Source organism: Paraphaeosphaeria sporulosa, assembly GCF_001642045.1.
Source record: "Paraphaeosphaeria sporulosa strain AP3s5-JAC2a unplaced genomic scaffold CC84scaffold_3, whole genome shotgun sequence".
NCBI classification, from domain to species: domain Eukaryota; kingdom Fungi; phylum Ascomycota; class Dothideomycetes; order Pleosporales; family Didymosphaeriaceae; genus Paraphaeosphaeria; species Paraphaeosphaeria sporulosa.
This window is the reverse complement of record NW_017253362.1, coordinates 3,222,861-3,239,090: the sequence shown is the minus strand read 5'-3', so window position 1 is coordinate 3,239,090 and position 16,230 is coordinate 3,222,861. Positions and strand designations below refer to the sequence as shown.

Here is a 16,230-nt window from a genome sequence, read left to right as displayed (position 1 = left end):
GACGGTTGTATCTCATTTTAAGACGCGCCCTTGACTCGACTGCGTACCCTTGCGAGCTGAGCGTAGGGCTTACTGGTATGCTCTAAGAGATCGCCGTTGAGGCTGGTGTGGGTCCCTAGTCGGGCGTAACTCGCGACACCTCGAAGGATTGACGTTCTGGGCTGTGTACAAGCATCGTCAGATTGAGCACAGTGAGGTCGAGATCTCACTTCTCTTGGTATGGGTTCTACGAAGCTGAATCTTCATGATATTGTAGTTATTTGTGCAGTGCCCATCGTGTTGAAACGCCGATTCGGAGCATGAATCTGTCACAAAAAGTGCTGTGATGGGTGTTATCGCGCGAAAAGGACGTTAGCCGACCAACTAAGCGTGCCATCAAAGCTCCCCAACGATCCCTGCATAGCTCCTACCACGAAGAAAAAGGGTACCATCTGTGCAGTGCACACCGCACCTTGGGGTACATTTCGCAATACTCTCTGGAAAAAACATCCACCTACAGCCGTGACGTTAAGCTCCGCGCCCTTAGTGCCCAGCACCACACACTTGGACACCCACTGCCATATCGAGGTGCAGATGAGCATGCTACGCATAAGGCCCCCTATCCAAGTCGCCGTAAGCCGGGCACAGGCGAGCCAGCTGGAGTCTGCCTACGCAGCCACTAGGCGAGCTATCGTACGGCTGTGCTGCTCTTGCGAAGCCCACAATCACGTTCGCAAAATGCGCGACTATTTCCTTTCGGGGCATCGCGCAAAGGGGCCAAAATGCGGCGCTGCGGCACGGGTTAAAATAGATCCTTCGAGTGGATACTCAATCCTGCACGGGCAACCATCGTGCGAGACGGCGAGTTCTCAATCATCCTTCGTTTCGAAGTTTATAAAGGTTTAGCTGTGCTGCCAAGGCTAGCGAGGGTGCGGGAATGTGTTTCCGGAGGCCCTGGTGAGCGGCCGATGCAGCGGAAATGCACATACACGTCGACCCGTTCATGCGAATACGATTCAAGAAAGAGCTTCAGGAGACCGCCTTGTCTGCATATTGGGCAGATCGTTAAAATTGTATCGTGTTCTCTATTCATTCCAGATCACAGCAGCGAGACCGTCTTCCTCGCCAGCACGTCCCGGCGTCGCAACCACAACACTCGTTACCAAGCTTCCTAACTTGCCCGTGGTAGGGTCTCGGTTGATGATGGCAACGTTTGAACTCGTCTGTCCACCTACTGCCACGAGCGTACCTGCCTTGTTGATTTGGAACGTCCTGGGGTAGTAAGAGTACGAGTTCGCCGCCTCCAACCAGGCGATCTTTCCGGTTGCAGGATCAATCGTGTATGTCGCGATAGAATCTTTCTGGCTGCCAAACGTCTGGTCCGCACGGTTCGCCGCATACAGGAAGTTTCCGAATGTGCGGAGCTCAGCTGCCTTGGTTGTTGGTCCTCCCTTGGTGCCTGGCGCGTAGGTCGAGAGGGTCTGCAGCTTGGTGAGCGAGAGACATCCACCTGAACCGCTGGGGTACGTGATAGTCCACGAAGAGACGGAATTGCCTAGTTCGTTGACGGTGTAAAGGATCTGGGGTTGGGCTGAGTCTTTGTTCGTCCAGAAGAATTGGCCGTGTCGAGGTCCATCACCAGGGTCGGTCTTGCCCGAGCCGCAGGAGGTAAGCTTGCCGCTGTTGGCATCGATGCTGAAGATGCGAATGAGGTCGGCGCCCAGATCTGGGACGAGCATGAACTTCCCGGTTGGGTCAAGCAACGCTTCGTGGGGATGAGGGACGTCTTGGCGGGAATTAGGGCCCTTTTGAGACATGGTAAATTTCTCTGTTGTCAAAGCTTTGGTGCTGCTAGAAAAGGGCATCTTGTAGGTTGTAAGTGTGGAAGGCGAACTTCAGGACGTTAGTATTAAGCATGATTCTAGTACGGGCGGCTTACTATTCTACGGTGGCAGCAAAGCCCTTTCCATCTGAGCCTCCGTACAGCAGTCCATGTACAGAGTTTCCAGTGGACTTTCCCGACGCCTTGAGCGTGAGCTTCCCGTCGCTGCCGACAGTGTACGCCGCATTGCTACCACTTCCCGTCCAGGATTCATCGAAGCAGTAGAGAGTCTTATCCTCGGGATACAGCTGAAGCCATGCCGGCGTGGACCCGCATCCTGTTACCGGCTGGCTGACCGCGAGGGATCCAGTGCTTCCAGAAGAAGTGAAAGTCAGAGTGTACAGCTTCCCGGTGTAGTGGGCAGCAAGCAGCGTTGCTGAGGAAGCGGTGGGTGCCGAAGTCGAAGACGGCACAAAGCTCAGGGCCGCCAACAGGGACAAAGATGCTCGGTACATGGTGAAGTGAGTGGTCGCAGGTAAGTCGCCAGTGGCTCCATGGTCGAGGCTGTGCGATCTTTATGTGGCTACCACCACCACCATCACACGGCGGATCTGCGGGGTCAATTCCATGGTGATTGAGATGATATACTGTATTAACCGATACTTTGGACCGCTAGTATATGCTAGACTTTAACCTCGCACGCAAGGGCAGTGTGTGGTGTGGCTCGGCAGAGCTGAGATTCATATATATTGTAGGCCGGCAAGGGTGCCGTTCCACGGGACTTCCAGCATTGATGGCAATTCAGCAGAAGTAGTTAAACATGAGCCCGTGACGATGAAATTATGGATCTGAAAACGTGGCTGCAGGGATCCCGGATATGTAGGCTAATTACAGGACGTCGCTCATTACAGCGAAGGAAGAAGATGTCAGCGGACCGCGCATCCGCGAACAAACGTGATATATCGCGAGACGCCATGGCCTCTACTTGAGGTGTAGGACGTGAACTTGTAGAGTGGGAACGAAGTTGGGGATGGAGTCCGCGGCCTCGTTCACGCTAGGCTACTTACAGAAACCACTAGAGGAGGAACAGCGTCATTCAGCCTCAACCCCCACCACCCCACGGAGTCAGACATCTGGGGTACTTTCTTACATTCTCAGCCTCATTCGAGCTCATTGCATACCTTCTTCGGGACTCGTGCAGCAAGTCTTCTCTTAAAAAAAAGCAGTATTGCCCTTGCACCCAACGTCTCGTCAATTCACAGCATTGCCTCGCGTTAACTAACAGGTACACCACAAAGACTGCCGAAGCATTAAGACCTGAACCAAGAGTCGTCATAATATCCTATCTCAGGGAACGCACAAAACTTCGCCCACTAGACACTCAATCGCCTCCTACAAGCAGTTCATGCCAACATAAAGTTCACCAAATACAGGATCTGTTACCAAATGAGCCCCTCCAAGCCCAAAAACAAAATCCTCGTGGCCTGGTCCATCGACTTCGACGCCCTCTCCGGCTGGCTGGGCACCGGCCAACACCCCTCCAACTCCACCGCCGACTACAGCGCAGGCTACTTCAGCGCGCACGTCGGTGTCCCGCGGCTCCTCCGCCTGTTCACCGATCTCCAGATCGCCGACAAGGTAACCTGGTGTCTCCCAGGCCACAGCATCGAGACCTTCCCCACGCAGACGCGCGCCATCGTGGACTCGGGTGCTGAAATCGCGTTGCACGGGTACGCACACGAAGCAGCCTCGCAACTCACCGCGGAGCAGGAGCGCGACGTCGTCACCAAATGCATCTCCCTGGTCCACGACCTGACGGGGAAAAAGCCAAAAGGATACCGCGCACCGCTGTATCAGCTCAAGGAACGCACCATCTCGCTACTGCAAGAGCACGACTTCACCTGGGACTCGTCTCTCACGCACCACGACTCCACGCCCTACTTCCTGCCCTTGGACCCGGCCCCGATAGGCCCCATAGACTTCCAACCTGAGACCAACGCGAAAGACTGGATGAAGCCTACCCCCTCATTCCTAGATTTGCCAAAAAGTCAGCTCGTCGAGATTCCCTGCAACTGGTACATGGAAGACATGACACCGCTCCAATTCTTCCCTAATGTGCCCAACTCTGCGGGGTACGTCGACGTGCGCGTGGTGGAGCGGATGTGGATGGACCGGTTTGAGTTTTTTCTCAAAGAGATCGAGCGCGGAAGAGACGACATGGTGGTGTATAGTATGGTGATTCACCCGGATACGAGCGGGATGGCGCATGTGATTGGGATGGTGGAGCGGTTTTTGCGGTGGGTGCTGAGTTTTGGGGACGAGGTGGTGGAGTTTAGGACGTGCGGGAGTATTGCGGAGGAGTTCAGGAAGAGGGATGAGGAGAAGACAGGCAAGGAAACTTGAGTGGATATGGAAAAGACAAAACACCAAAATGCATTCGTATCACATCATGTCGTGATCTATATCAGCCGAGCGGAGAAAGGAAAGAGCGCTATTCCTCCACATCCCCCACCGCGGAGTCCTCGTCATCCTCCCCAAACTCGACGCCGTACTCGCCACAAATGTCCCAGCGGTCGCCCTTGGCGGCCTTGCTGACGTACTTGGTAAACCGTAGCACACCTCTGTCTCTCAGCACGATAGCAAGATTGTTCCATGCAGCAGGCTGACTGAACAAGATGCCATCGTCGTCCTCGTCGGCCGCACTCTTGTACACAGCCGGATCAGCCTTGGCTTTGCGGCGCTGGCCCGCACCAGTCGACGTAGACGCCTCTGGGGCGCCGCCGTCCGTGCCCTCATCGTCCTCACCCGCCATGTACATCTCGTAGCCACCGACTTCTTCCTCTGGTTTGGCGGCCGGAGCCTTGCCGTTGGCCTTGCTAGAGGAACCGTTAGTCTGTGCCTCGTCGTCCTGCTCTTCTTCCTCTTCTTCGTCGCCCCAGCCTGGGGAGGGCGTGATACCCAGGCATACTTCGAGCTGGGGGTCTTCCTCTTCGTAGGCGGTCGCGAGGGTGTAGTCCAGACCGCGGCGGAAGCGACGGGCAAGAATGTTGCTCTTGGTGAGGGTGATGCCTGTGATGAGCGATAGCCACTTTGTGAAGGCCGGGTGTGGGAAGAGGACATCGACGAGGTCGTCGTAGGGGGTCAAGATGGCGTTCTCGGGGTAGCTGGTTTGGATGGGCTGGACGGCCTTGCGGTAGAGAAAGCGGTGCTTGTGGGGAGGTCGGGCGACGCCGACTTCCGACTGCTCTGTGAAGAATGGATTCGATGGGAGGCTGGGTTTGGCCTCGTGGTCTTTCGACTCCAGGTACTCGCGGAGGCGGGCGCAGAACTTGGGCGAGAGGAACTCTGCCAATCGCACGGACGATTCGTCTGAGAACAGACGTGTAATGTCTTCGACGGTGTCGGGGACCAGGTAGTTAGGGTTCATGTACTTGAGCAGGAAGTCCATCTCGTCGGCCGTCATCTGGTCGTCCTGGGCTTTGGCCTGGGCTTCCCAATGCGGGTTCTCCACCCAGTGTGACTGCGGCTCGTCGAAGACGTCGGCCTTTCCGCCCTGCAGCTGGGCCAGGGAACTCTTTTCAGCAAGCTTCTCCTCCATGCCCTCCTCATAGCCTTCTTCGCCTTCTTGGGGAATGTGGAACCACCCGCTTATAGCCATGCGTATGCGACCACCATCCTCCTCTTCCATGTCGCCCGCGACCCGCTTGTACACCTCCTCGACGTCGTGGAAGCTCTCGCCCGGCTGCACAGTGAAGAAGGACAGCTGGTTCCAGGCTGGTGGGATGACCTCGGTGAAGTCGGGCAGCGGCACCTTGACGCTGTCTCCGTCGGCTGTATCCATATGCTTGGTTGGGTACAGTCGCAGGGCACCGCCCCACTCGGCCTTCCACGGTATGTCGGGGTCTAGCAGGTAGAGGATCCAGCTCACGCGGCGGCTGCCGATGACGTCGTCGTGGCAGAGGAGGTGGCAGCCGGGTGTGTATACATTCTGTCTAGCTCAGCACGTGGTTACTCAAAGGTGGTCTTGTGCGACGAACCACTGCCATGTCGGTCTTGACGCCGCTCAGCGGCCCCGCGCCCGTGATGGAGGAGAGGTATCTGCGGAAGGCAGACGAGTAGAGCGAGTCGCGGAGCGTCAGCAGCGAGGGCAGGCGCTTGAGGGCGGCATCGTCGAGGCCGTCGAGGTTGGCCAGGTCGCCCGACTGGTGGATCTTGTAGATGTCCGTCTCCTTGGGCGTGAAGGAGATGTGCTCGCGGATCTCGGTGCGCACATTGCGGAGCAGCTGGTCGTCGACGAGGTGCTGGATCACGGCGTGCTTGTATCTGCAGGCAGTGTTGGTGGAGCTCAATGGCGCGAGGAAGGAACGTACGGCTGCGAGCTGGCGTAGTAGCTGGTGTAGTCGGCAAGCACGCTGCTGTCGAACAGGCCGCGGCGGAAATTGCCGTGCGCCTCGTCGTCTGAGATGGCGCGCTTCTTGGACTTGCCATTGGGCGGCGCAGTGTTCTTGCGCTTCATGGTCACGCGTCTCTGGTCTCTGCGAAGCTGCGTGCCGTCGGGGGGAGAGGAAACACCGGAGCTCGAGAATTTTGGAGCGGCCGCGCGAGCTTGTCCTCAGGCCACAACCGCAGGTGGGCCGATACGAGCTCGAGGGCGCACACCAACGCCCTGCTTCCTTCCCCGCAGTCGCTGACCATGGCCTTTGCCGTTCACGACGTCGCCTCCGCGCCAGACGCTTTATCTGAACAGTCCTGAAGGAGGAGCGATTGGCGCTTCGTGCAAGCCATCTGAGGTGTCCGCGCCGGGAACGCGCTCCGGTTGGCTGGCTCCCCGGCTGAACTTCTCCCTCACAGGGCCTCACAGCTCAACCACATGAACAGAAGACCTGAGGCCAATCGCGGTGATTGCTCGTTCGTGCTATAGATGCCGTCTATCAGAGGGGTAGGAAATGGGTATACGAGTCATTCTGCGCCAAGCTATGCAACACTATTCCGTCGGACGCAGCTCAGTATCAATCCGCTGCCAGTCTGTCCTCGAGCATCAACATGCCCGCCATGGCTCTCTCATACGTCCACATAGTCACAGAAGCTGCCGGGGCCGCCTTCAGCAAGCTCACCGTCAGCCCTCGATACAAGCCCCGCATTCCTTCGCGCTTCGATATCGTCACCAGTGTGCTCATGACGCCTGAGTACAAGGGTATGTTGCGGTGCACAAATTTCGACCGCATCGGGCCTTGCACCTGCAGTCGCTTTCGCGTCGTGTCGAGCGGATAGACGGCTGTCTTGGCGCATACGCTCGCGATGATGCCCGCAAATGCGTCGGAGCCACCGAACGGAAGAGCGAGGGGCGAGTTTGCCATGGCGGGCTTCAGACCCTCGTAGCTCGCGAAGAAGAGGCCCATGTAGGGCACAATCTGACTCACGCCAGCGCCCAATCCGCGAAAGAAGCCCGTGGGCCCTTCATGTTTTGCAATATGCCGTATGGATGCGCCGAGAGACGTGTACACGCGCTCCGTTCCCTGGGCTGCGAACCGCGTCCGTAGTAGATCCAGCGGGTACGTCGCAGTGGTTGCGCACGCGCCCGCCGTCGCGCCGCTGATGAAGGACACTGCTGAGCCAGGGAGCTCATAGGGCGATGGGAGCGTCTCAAGGAGATTTGAGGTGTACTTGTATGTCGAGAACTGTACACCACCGTAGCAGAGGTACATGAGCTCCGCCGGAACGTTGCCCTTCCATAACCCCGTGAAGCCTTCGTCACGAACGATGGATCTCAGTGTACCGATTGTGCCTTTATATGTCGGTCCTTGGACACCGCGCGTGCTGAGAGGGTCGGACAGCGAGTGGACCTGGAGCTGCAGGCGGATCTTGATGACGTCGAGGGGTGCAATCACGAAGCTGTGAAGCATCAGTATACAACACTTTTCAGAAGAGAGAGTGGGCAACCTACCGTGAAACGAGACCCGCAACAGCGCCTGCGGCCACGACTTGCAGCTGTGAGCCCTAGACACCAGTGTCAGCTGTGTTGCAGCTTCAAAACAAAGTCACATTTTGCATACCTCATGCTTGAGCTGAGCAACCTCGCCGGACATGCGCCCAGGCCTCCGTCAGGAGGATAACACGACACAGCGAGCCAGCGCTAAACACACGCAGTCTCGTGCCAGTCGGTCTGCAGTTTGCGCGAACGTGGGCACGCGGAAAAAGAGCGGAAGTGGATGCTGTTTGTTACCTCGGGTTAAAGGCAACCGCATTATGAAAAGGCGCGCCCCGGCCGCCGCCCTGGATTGACCAACAGCAGCCCTCGTCAGCCCGTCATGTCCGTGAACATCACCACCACCCGGCTGACTGTCAGGTGTGCGTCCCAACACGTTCGTGCTGGCACCCCGACATGCAAGCGCAGGACCTTTTTCAGCTCCATCTTCAGCGGGCCGTCGACGGTCAAGAGGCGCGCAAGACGTGACGAGGAGAGCCCCGCGCTGCCTACGCCCACGCGCGAGTACCACCCCACGCCTATACCCCACGAAAAGTTGATCCACAGTCCCGCCAACGCCGGCCAGGTCGATGCATATCCTGTAAAAACTATCGCCGTGAGCATAGAGGAGAACCTACGCACATTCGATACCGTATTTCTGCGTGACAGCTGCACGTGCCCAAGATGCGTGGATCCAGACAGCAAACAGAAGCTCTTCCAAACCTCCGACATCCCGCAAGAGATAGAGGGGAAAGCGCGGACGGTGCAGGATGAGAAAAAGGGCTGGGTAGTCGAAGTGGAGTGGCAGAACGACGTGCCTGGTTATGGCCCGGACCACCGCACAACGCACTCCATCGACTGGCTCCGGCGAGCCCTGAACACAGAAGTAGAACTCCGAGGCGGCGTGCGGTACGACGACCGAGTCCTCTGGGACCGAGACACAATCACCAAAAACAACAAATGGATCGATTACGCCGACTGGATGTCGCAAGACACCGTCCTCTTCGACGCCCTCACCCACCTCAACAAATACGGCCTCCTCTTCCTGAAAAATGTACCCGAGTCCGAAACCTCCGTCGTCTCCATCGCTTCCCGCGTCGGCACGCTCAAAGACACCTTCTACGGCCGCACCTGGGACGTTCGCTCCAAGCCCAAAGCCGAAAACATCGCCTACACGCCCCAGTTCCTGGGTCTGCACATGGACCTGCTGTACACTTCGAACCCACCACATCTCCAGCTCCTGCACTCCCTGCGCGCCCGCACGCCCGGCGGCGAGTCCTTCTTCAGCGACGCTTTCCACGCCGCGGCCAAGCTGAACGAGCAGAGCAAGACGCATTTCAGGGCGCTCTGCACGTTCCCGGTGACGTATCACTACCACCATGCGGAGCACCACTACCACTACACCCGCCCGACCATCGAGCTGCATCCCTACCCCAAGTACAGCGAGCCCACGAATCTCGCGCTGCACCGCGTAAACTGGAGTCCGCCGTTCCAGGGTCCGTTTGAGGCGCGCATTGGCGGCGAGAGCCAGACGGCGCTGCGGAATTACCTTGCTGCGGCTAATGCGTATGAGAAGCTTCTGAGTCAAGAGGAGAACTTGTTTGAGTACAGGCTGAAAGAGGGAGAGTGTGTGATCTTTGATAATAGGAGGGTGTTGCATGCAAGGAGGGCGTTTGATGCGACCAAGGGCGAGAGGTGGTTGAAGGGAGCGTATGTGGATGACGATGTTTTTTTCTCCCGGTTGAGGGTGTTGGAGGAGAGGCTGGAGGGGAGGTGGGTTGCGGATGGGGTTGTGAGGCCTGTGGTCTAGCGGATGCACGTGTCTTTGACGTTTTTGGGTGGGAAAGGCTGTGTTGCATAGTGGACGGAACATGGGTCAGCATCGTTTTGCATAGTAGCAGCGTATTGAATAGACGGATCTTGAAGCTTTGGCGGATGAGACCCATCACTGCATCTTGTGGATTACACTCGCTGATGACAACCTATTCTTGCTTTGTGGTTGCGGCCCCTTGGTTGCTAACGAATTTGTGGCCTCGTTCTGATCGCGCAATGTTTGTGTACGTATGCGAGCGTAATGGACAAGGAAATTTGACGGCTTATAGACCCAGGGGAACTTCTTTGGGTACATCATAGGGAATATGGGAACTAGCGCGCACATGTTCGGGCAAGCTTGGGAAGCAGCGACAAAGACAAGAAGAAAATGAAAGAGCTCGAGGCGATATCGAAAGCTATGAAAACCATCCAGGCGCTGGCTCGGGCGGAAGATCTGAACCATAATGTTCCCTCACACGGATCTCGACCGACCAGAATTCCTTTCTGCAGATGTTTGCGTCGCGTCGTCGCTGCGGATGCAAAGAAACGATGACTGTGCAATCGTCGGGAGGGAAATGGTAACGTAGCTCAGACCTCTTTGGAGTCGCATAAACAATGAACTGTTCCCTCGATAGTACACTACTGAAGTTGGCTGCTTCAATAGCGTGCTGTACAACATTTATCGTCGATTCGTTTGATGGATAATCGAGTATAGTGCACTGTAGATGGTCCTCAGACCACCCAGTTGCATAGAACATCAACCGGAGGCGGTGCTTAACATCCTGGCCGTATGAACCTAAAGGTATGGCACAGAGTAGCTCCATACTTCCGGTACCTTCATTTTTACCGCTGCTGGTGGTGAAAAATACGTCGTCCTCTTCATCGTATCTTGATTCTGGCCACATCCTTGGCACATACAATCCGGCAGATAGGCTGACGGCAAGGACGTCATGACGTATTTTTGGTATTACGTCCAGCATATTGATCGTTGCGACTTGGTCCGTTCTGGAAACGATCTCTGCTTCGCAGCCCAAGGCAACCATATTTCTGATATGTGTCTGAACATAGGTATCATCGTTAGGAAACCAGGACACTGCATTTTCCTCGTTATACAATACGCACAGCCGCCGGGGATTTTCTCGCAAGAACTGGCTGGGACCAATCTTTCGGAGAAATACGGCCAAGGTAGTTCCAGGTGTTCCCAGTGGACGACAGTCTGTGAATAACACGTAGCTGACGTTTGACGTATAGAGCACCGTCACAACGTTTACTCTAATCTTAACCCCTTTGTTCGTCACAGCAACGTCCATGGGCCATGATCCAGGTTCCCAGGAATACGTTCCACCATTCTCAAACATAGCGGGCGATGCGGCAAACACACCACATAATGTTCTGGTGTTGGCCCCGTCGGCGGACGCTTCTTCTTCCTGCGGAAGCGACCAGGCAAAAATACTCCTGTCAGCTCTGGTTTTGATGATTTCTTCTTGCAGCCTACCGAAGGCCTTCTCTTCTTCACCATACAACAACGGCATATTAACATCAAAGATGCCCAGCAAGCAATATGCAGTATCTTCGATTCGAGTTGTTCGGCGCCGCGCTGCCCACGACATCCTCTCAGCTACCGCAACAGCTGAGAGAGGCATTGTGTTTCCAAGGATGCGGCCGCCGATGCCAGTGATTGCAGAAAGCTGATCCATAAGCGTATGCTTGTTTCCGCGGATATTCCACTCTTCGTCATAGAATATGACACTGTCAGGAGCTATTAACTCCTGCAGGGTCCATCCTCTCGTACTAAGTATTTCAGTTGTTACCCCGGCCAAATCCAAACTGGTGGGTGCGACTCACAACCAACGACACTTTGGCAAAGCCTCTTCAAGAGGTTCTGATCTAGGCAGGTCGGCAAGATATGCATAGCATATCTTGGATCTTTGGTACCACCGATACATTGAGTTGATGGCTTCCGTCAGTTCTGCGCTGCTGGACTTGTCGATGCCTTAGTATTAGTCAATGTCAGCCAATACCAGAGCGTGGTGATATGCTGAAGTTCCAAGATGGGGACAGTCATCCTGGACGGCGTAGAGAGCTTTAACAGTACAAACTATACACTCACAGCAGGTATCCACCCAGGCCCAGCCGATACCCTGACTAGCGGCAATCGCGCATGTCGCCTCAATTTTGGCGAAGCTCTTCTTCCTTTTGTGCACGTTATCTATAACATCTTTGTAGGAGACCTCTTCATCCTCCCACGTATGGGAGAGGATTGCATATTCGGGGATTTGACTGCCAATAAACTCCTTGAAAGACCCATCTCGGACGTCAATTAAGCGCATGGCTGTTCAGAATGAGCGGGATAAGGCTGAGACGTGTGCCTATATGTACTTGATGGTGAAGAAGTGTTTTGGATGTGCAGGCGGTGCGTTCGATGCATTCAGCGACAGTATATCGTCTTTTGGAACACGGGCTGTAGGCGCTGAGCTATCATTGCGAAACCAGAAGGCGCTGGAGAAAGGCGACCTCGGGAAGCATGCAGCACATGTAATACGAGATCAATGGCGACCTAACTCCAAAGAGCTAGCTTAACGTTGTCGCCTACATTCACCTTCACAGGCCCAATTCTCCTTCTCCCTCTCTACCACTAGCACGGTATTCACGGTATGCTGCAAAAATGCCGCCACGAAAGGCTGGTACAATTCGCCATACCCCACACACCAAGCGTCGACAGGCAGACCGAGGAAGACCGATACTACTAAAGGCGCTGGCATTCAAACCACACTCGCCGGCAGAGGCGCGCACCAAAGTTGGTGAAGGGCCTGCTTAGCTCCGAGATCCGGGCTGTCCAAATAAAAAAAATGAGAAGAATCTCCATCATACAAGAGGAGGTGAGTAGAGCATCTTAGATAGTCGAAGAATGGCACCTTGATTTGCGCGTAATCGTTGCTCGAAACCCAGAAACATGCCTAAGCCGTCAATCATGTAATTTTGTATCAGTACACAGATGAATTTCTACTTATTTCAGCTCATGAACGGTTCTACTTGCGGAATTACCTGTATCTAGACTCTCGGAAGGCTGAAGTTGACGCCACCATAGTTGTCGACAAAACTCTGCCCAGTCCCCACTACTGCGCCTTCCGAACGAACTACTCGATCACACCTATTTCTAGTTGCAGAAGATGAAGCGATTCTTATCAAATCTCTTCCACGATCTGCAGGAAACCAGTGGTGGACTGCAAGACTCAAGTGCCTGCTGCCTGAGCCCGCCTGCAAGACCGCTAACAAACTATCTGCGGTTTATTCCACGATGAAGCTTCCGCTCCCATGTCGACAATTTCATCTTCTGACGGCCCTAATTCCGTATGAACTCTTGCGCTTCTGCTTCTGGTCCAGGCGGGCGATGAACACGTGGATGTCATGCAGCATTCCGGCCCAAGGTGAAGTCGCGGGATTGGTCCCCATGACTGGTGGGCTTTGGATGTGGCGGCTGGTGCGAAGCAGCCGTTCTCAAATACCTTCCCAACCTGGAGGTGCTGATATTTTGTTGCTATGCAACGGATCGGGAGGACACCGAACTCACGATCCCGTTTGCAAAGATTCTAAAGAATCCCTAGTAGCTAAAAGAGACAGGACACGTTTCCGCATTTCTAAACGGTGTGCTGCTTCGAGAACAGGATGGCGACTTAAGCTCTTCGAACTAGTGTTTCTATTTATCTTGAAAAGGAGTGTAGTAATATTTCCCGCTGCTCCATCAGAAATACTTCATCGTCCGTTCTCTGTCACTTCGACTCTCATCCTCACTCTCACTACATTGATTGAGTAGTTTTCGTCAAGCTCATTTCATGTCGGCTATTTCTAGCGTCGCTCACCTTCAATCGACCTATCACTTACAACCTCAATACCCAGTCTCTCACTAGGAAATAACCATGGCGAAGGCTCGAGCCACCAACGACGGCCGTGTCCGCGTCACCAAGCGCAAGTCTAGGAAGCAGGCTCCGAAATCGATGAGTGGCCTTCTCGATGTCTCTGTCCTCGAGGATGTGACTGATATTGCGGAACTGTAAGTCTGTATTTGCGGTCGGTTGTCAAGATACTAAATAGGCAAACAGTACGCACCGGAACTCCACAGAATCACCTCTTTTGCGCGTCCCTCCAGAGATCCGCAACAGGATCTGGAAGCATGCAGTTGGTGGCCTCGAGATCCACATCACAGGCGTCGGGGTCCTGGTTTCTGCACAGCTTTCATACGGCACACGACCTATCGGTTCAAGGGGATATCTCCTCAAACATCCCAGAGTCGCTTCTCACATGCACCAAGTCAGTCGCCAGGCATATTTTGAGGTGGCCCCCTTCATCTACACCCTGAACACATTCAGTTTCGACTATGTGGGCGTCATGGATCGCTGGATCAAGAATCGTGCTTTTGGCCAGATGCAGTTCGTCACCTCTATCAACATCCCGTCTCAATACTATGGGCTGTACATACAAGGCTTCCGGCGTACATTCCGCAAGAAGTTCCCAAACATCAAGCGCATTGGCATTGGTCATTATTCGGTTCTTGTCAGAAGGCGGATGGGCGAGACGATAGAGGAAACGAAGGACCGCATCGTCAAGCAGGTGCATGAGCGCGAAGGTGACGGCGTGGTGGTCGAGTGGTGAGTTCCTTAGGACACGAAAATGATATAGAGGTATGCATTGACTAATGCTTCTATTCGAAGGTATTGATTCTATAGCTACCCTCTACTGTTCACTCTTGAACCAGTGAGGCGCGACTTGCACTGTCACCGCGGCTGATGCACGGACTCACAGTGACGCATTTGCATGAATTTGGAAGGGGTTCTCATTTGCAAGGAAATGGTTTCAGTCACTTATTCACCACCATTTTTTTTTACTATAATTGGGATTCCTGGCCCTTCAGTCCGGATAGTGGGACGGGAAGAGCCGGGACGAGGTAAGTTATTCAAACTGGCACGATCAGAGAGTGTGAGTTGCAAAGCTTTTTGATCTCAAATCTAGCAATCGGATGTGAGGACGCATATGTCGTTGACTAGGGACTGGACTGTCGCCTTCAATCGCCCGCACGTGGTGGGCTGGTCTATGGACATAGCGATGGTGAAATTCGGGGTCCGTGGGTCAGTTGGGGCGTAATCCATAATACCGGTCTTGCTCAACCTCAAAACTGCGTATGACTCCTAAATCCTCGATCTATTTAATGCACGGATGTATCGTCGACAAAAAGGTGGCTTGTGACCCCCAACTGATCCACTTTCTCAAGTCATATGACATATCCACTGTCCCTCGTTTATGTAGGCCCGCCCACTGCCCTCTCTCCTCGACTAACAATCTCAACAATTCTCCTCGATCCATTGTCAGTAGTCCAGAGATATGGAGGAAAACGAGTCGGAGGGAAGCTATGGGAGCTCCGATTACGACTCGGAGGAACTCTAACTAGACCCAATCAGCAACGGCATGCTCGATGCGACACCCCGATGCGGACACGCGAGCCTGTGAGTATCTCCATGTTTACTGATACTCATTCTTTATTTTACAGTAGGACCAAGCGAAATATGACCGAATCGCCACTTTTACGCCTCCCATCCGAATTGCGCACTATGATCTTCCACAATACCTTCACTGGTGTCTACGTCCAGAATCCTCTGACCGACTCTTCAGGCCCGCTAACGTGGCCCATCCCGACTTCCTAAGCGTTTATCGGGTTGTCTACGAAAAAATGCCGGTTCCTGCCATTCTCAGACGCTCGCTTCATCGCGACCGACCTTGTGGAGTCCACGGTAAAGGGAGTGCCTCGGATTCTCATGACCTTCGATAATCATGGCAATCAATACCAGATCTCTGCTGATAGGCTTGAGAAATTGCGCATACATTCGATACCCACCTTCAATGACTCTGCTCAAGTCAACAGGATTGTGACTCTACACACACGCGGACTCAATTTTCGCCACATCCCAAAGGCGATTGAGTTCTTGTCTGCACTTAACCAGATCATTGTGCGCCCGAGTCATGATGTACATCGCCTTGCTCAGCACGTTCGCGAAGCGTGGCTCCGGCGGGATGAGGAGAAGACTATCCACATTCACGACAACGTTCCTAGCTCGATCCAGGTGATCTTCGAAGCAGATAACTTGAAGGAATACAAGTGGGAGGTGTTGCGTGTGTAGTCTTCCCGCTACCAAGGTGTTCTTCTTCATGAGGACGTACTCGGATACATTGATAACAGTTCAGAAATCTTCGAAAGCTACATGGCCTTGGCAGTGATTCGAAAAGATAATGTCCTAGAGTTGGGAGTCGATACACAATTAGCTGAGGACGATAGTTAAGGACAACTTCGAGTCAATGTTACAGGCAAGGGCAGCTTCTGATCTTGCGCTTGGCAATACGAATATGCATGCAGTAGCATGATAACTGTTTACGTGGGCAGCGGTCACTGAAGTTTCCACGAGGAACGTGAATTGTAATACAGGACAGCGTGCGCGGTCCTTCCGGTATTGCTCTTGCTTCTTGTATGCTGAGTAGGCGAGTTATCAGGTACGAACGACCACATAATTACAAAGCAGCTTCAAAGAGAGCATAGTTTCCGCTCGTACTTATTTGTCCGTTGTGTATCCGCGTGCCGCGCCACACGCCCATATGCCCAGGTACA

At 54.2% G+C, this 16,230-nt stretch overlaps 8 protein-coding genes across 8 annotated transcripts; 4 read left to right on the top strand and 4 right to left on the bottom strand.

The window, feature by feature from the left end:
* Window positions 1–976: 976 nt before the first annotated feature.
* On the bottom strand, window positions 977–2,329 carry CC84DRAFT_1162853 (putative isomerase YbhE). The gene has a single exon (XM_018178115.1). It carries the CDS (start codon window positions 1,842–1,844, stop codon window positions 1,065–1,067), a length of 780 nt encoding a protein of 259 aa, XP_018039435.1. The 5' UTR covers window positions 1,845–2,329; the 3' UTR covers window positions 977–1,064.
* Window positions 2,330–2,921: 592 nt separating this feature from the next.
* Window positions 2,922–4,229, top strand: CC84DRAFT_1162852 (glycoside hydrolase/deacetylase). The gene has a single exon (XM_018178114.1). It carries the CDS (start codon window positions 3,248–3,250, stop codon window positions 4,202–4,204), a length of 957 nt encoding a protein of 318 aa, XP_018039434.1. The 5' UTR covers window positions 2,922–3,247; the 3' UTR covers window positions 4,205–4,229.
* On the bottom strand, window positions 4,212–6,372 carry CC84DRAFT_1162851 (uncharacterized protein). The gene is made up of 3 exons (XM_018178113.1): window positions 6,172–6,372; window positions 5,839–6,124; window positions 4,212–5,789 (listed from the first exon to the last, which is right to left on the bottom strand). The coding sequence occupies exons 1-3, from the start codon at window positions 6,315–6,317 to the stop codon at window positions 4,293–4,295; spliced, it is 1,929 nt and encodes a 642-aa protein (XP_018039433.1). The 5' UTR covers window positions 6,318–6,372; the 3' UTR covers window positions 4,212–4,292.
* A 305-nt stretch (window positions 6,373–6,677) lies between these two features.
* Window positions 6,678–8,023, bottom strand: CC84DRAFT_603121 (mitochondrial deoxynucleotide carrier). The gene is made up of 3 exons (XM_018186848.1): window positions 7,855–8,023; window positions 7,746–7,798; window positions 6,678–7,693 (listed from the first exon to the last, which is right to left on the bottom strand). The coding sequence occupies exons 1-3, from the start codon at window positions 7,885–7,887 to the stop codon at window positions 6,811–6,813; spliced, it is 969 nt and encodes a 322-aa protein (XP_018039432.1). The 5' UTR covers window positions 7,888–8,023; the 3' UTR covers window positions 6,678–6,810.
* A 58-nt stretch (window positions 8,024–8,081) lies between these two features.
* CC84DRAFT_1162849 (Clavaminate synthase-like protein) lies at window positions 8,082–9,681 on the top strand. The gene has a single exon (XM_018178112.1). It carries the CDS (start codon window positions 8,110–8,112, stop codon window positions 9,574–9,576), a length of 1,467 nt encoding a protein of 488 aa, XP_018039431.1. The 5' UTR covers window positions 8,082–8,109; the 3' UTR covers window positions 9,577–9,681.
* Window positions 9,682–10,421: 740 nt separating this feature from the next.
* CC84DRAFT_1185721 (HET-domain-containing protein) lies at window positions 10,422–11,908 on the bottom strand (the record flags this gene model as incomplete). The annotated part of the gene is made up of 5 exons (XM_018180816.1): window positions 10,422–10,455; window positions 10,757–10,811; window positions 10,924–11,369; window positions 11,424–11,571; window positions 11,689–11,908. The coding sequence occupies 5 exons, from the start codon at window positions 11,906–11,908 to the stop codon at window positions 10,422–10,424; spliced, it is 903 nt and encodes a 300-aa protein (XP_018039430.1).
* Window positions 11,909–12,589: 681 nt separating this feature from the next.
* CC84DRAFT_603106 (uncharacterized protein) lies at window positions 12,590–13,614 on the top strand. Its single transcript, XM_018186847.1, has one exon. The coding sequence runs from the start codon at window positions 12,877–12,879 to the stop codon at window positions 13,390–13,392; it is 516 nt and encodes a 171-aa protein (XP_018039429.1). The 5' UTR covers window positions 12,590–12,876; the 3' UTR covers window positions 13,393–13,614.
* CC84DRAFT_1204243 (uncharacterized protein) lies at window positions 13,300–14,717 on the top strand (the record flags this gene model as incomplete). The annotated part of the gene is made up of 4 exons (XM_018181891.1): window positions 13,300–13,629; window positions 13,679–14,224; window positions 14,488–14,520; window positions 14,621–14,717. The coding sequence occupies exons 1-4, from the start codon at window positions 13,496–13,498 to the stop codon at window positions 14,715–14,717; spliced, it is 810 nt and encodes a 269-aa protein (XP_018039428.1). The 5' UTR covers window positions 13,300–13,495.
* Window positions 14,718–16,230: the final 1,513 nt, after the last annotated feature.

Bases quoted from the DNA above. Each gene is read 5' to 3' on its own strand.
- CC84DRAFT_1162853 (XM_018178115.1), bottom strand. From the start codon at position 1,844: ATGCCCTTTTCTAGCAGCACCAAAGCTTTGACAACAGAGAAATTTACC.
- CC84DRAFT_1162852 (XM_018178114.1), top strand. From the start codon at position 3,248: ATGAGCCCCTCCAAGCCCAAAAACAAAATCCTCGTGGCCTGGTCCATC.
- CC84DRAFT_1162851 (XM_018178113.1), bottom strand. From the start codon at position 6,317: ATGAAGCGCAAGAACACTGCGCCGCCCAATGGCAAGTCCAAGAAGCGC. The intron at 6,125-6,171 runs GTACGTTCCTTC...CACTGCCTGCAG, and splicing joins TACTACGCCAGCTCGCAGCC to ATACAAGCACGCCGTGATCC. The intron at 5,790-5,838 runs GTTCGTCGCACA...TGAGCTAGACAG, and splicing joins TCAAGACCGACATGGCAGTG to AATGTATACACACCCGGCTG.
- CC84DRAFT_603121 (XM_018186848.1), bottom strand. From the start codon at position 7,887: ATGTCCGGCGAGGTTGCTCAGCTCAAGCATGAG. The intron at 7,799-7,854 runs GTATGCAAAATG...ACTGGTGTCTAG, and splicing joins TTGCTCAGCTCAAGCATGAG to GGCTCACAGCTGCAAGTCGT. The intron at 7,694-7,745 runs GTAGGTTGCCCA...GATGCTTCACAG, and splicing joins GTTGCGGGTCTCGTTTCACG to CTTCGTGATTGCACCCCTCG.
- CC84DRAFT_1162849 (XM_018178112.1), top strand. From the start codon at position 8,110: ATGTCCGTGAACATCACCACCACCCGGCTGACTGTCAGGTGTGCGTCC.
- CC84DRAFT_603106 (XM_018186847.1), top strand. From the start codon at position 12,877: ATGAAGCTTCCGCTCCCATGTCGACAATTTCATCTTCTGACGGCCCTA.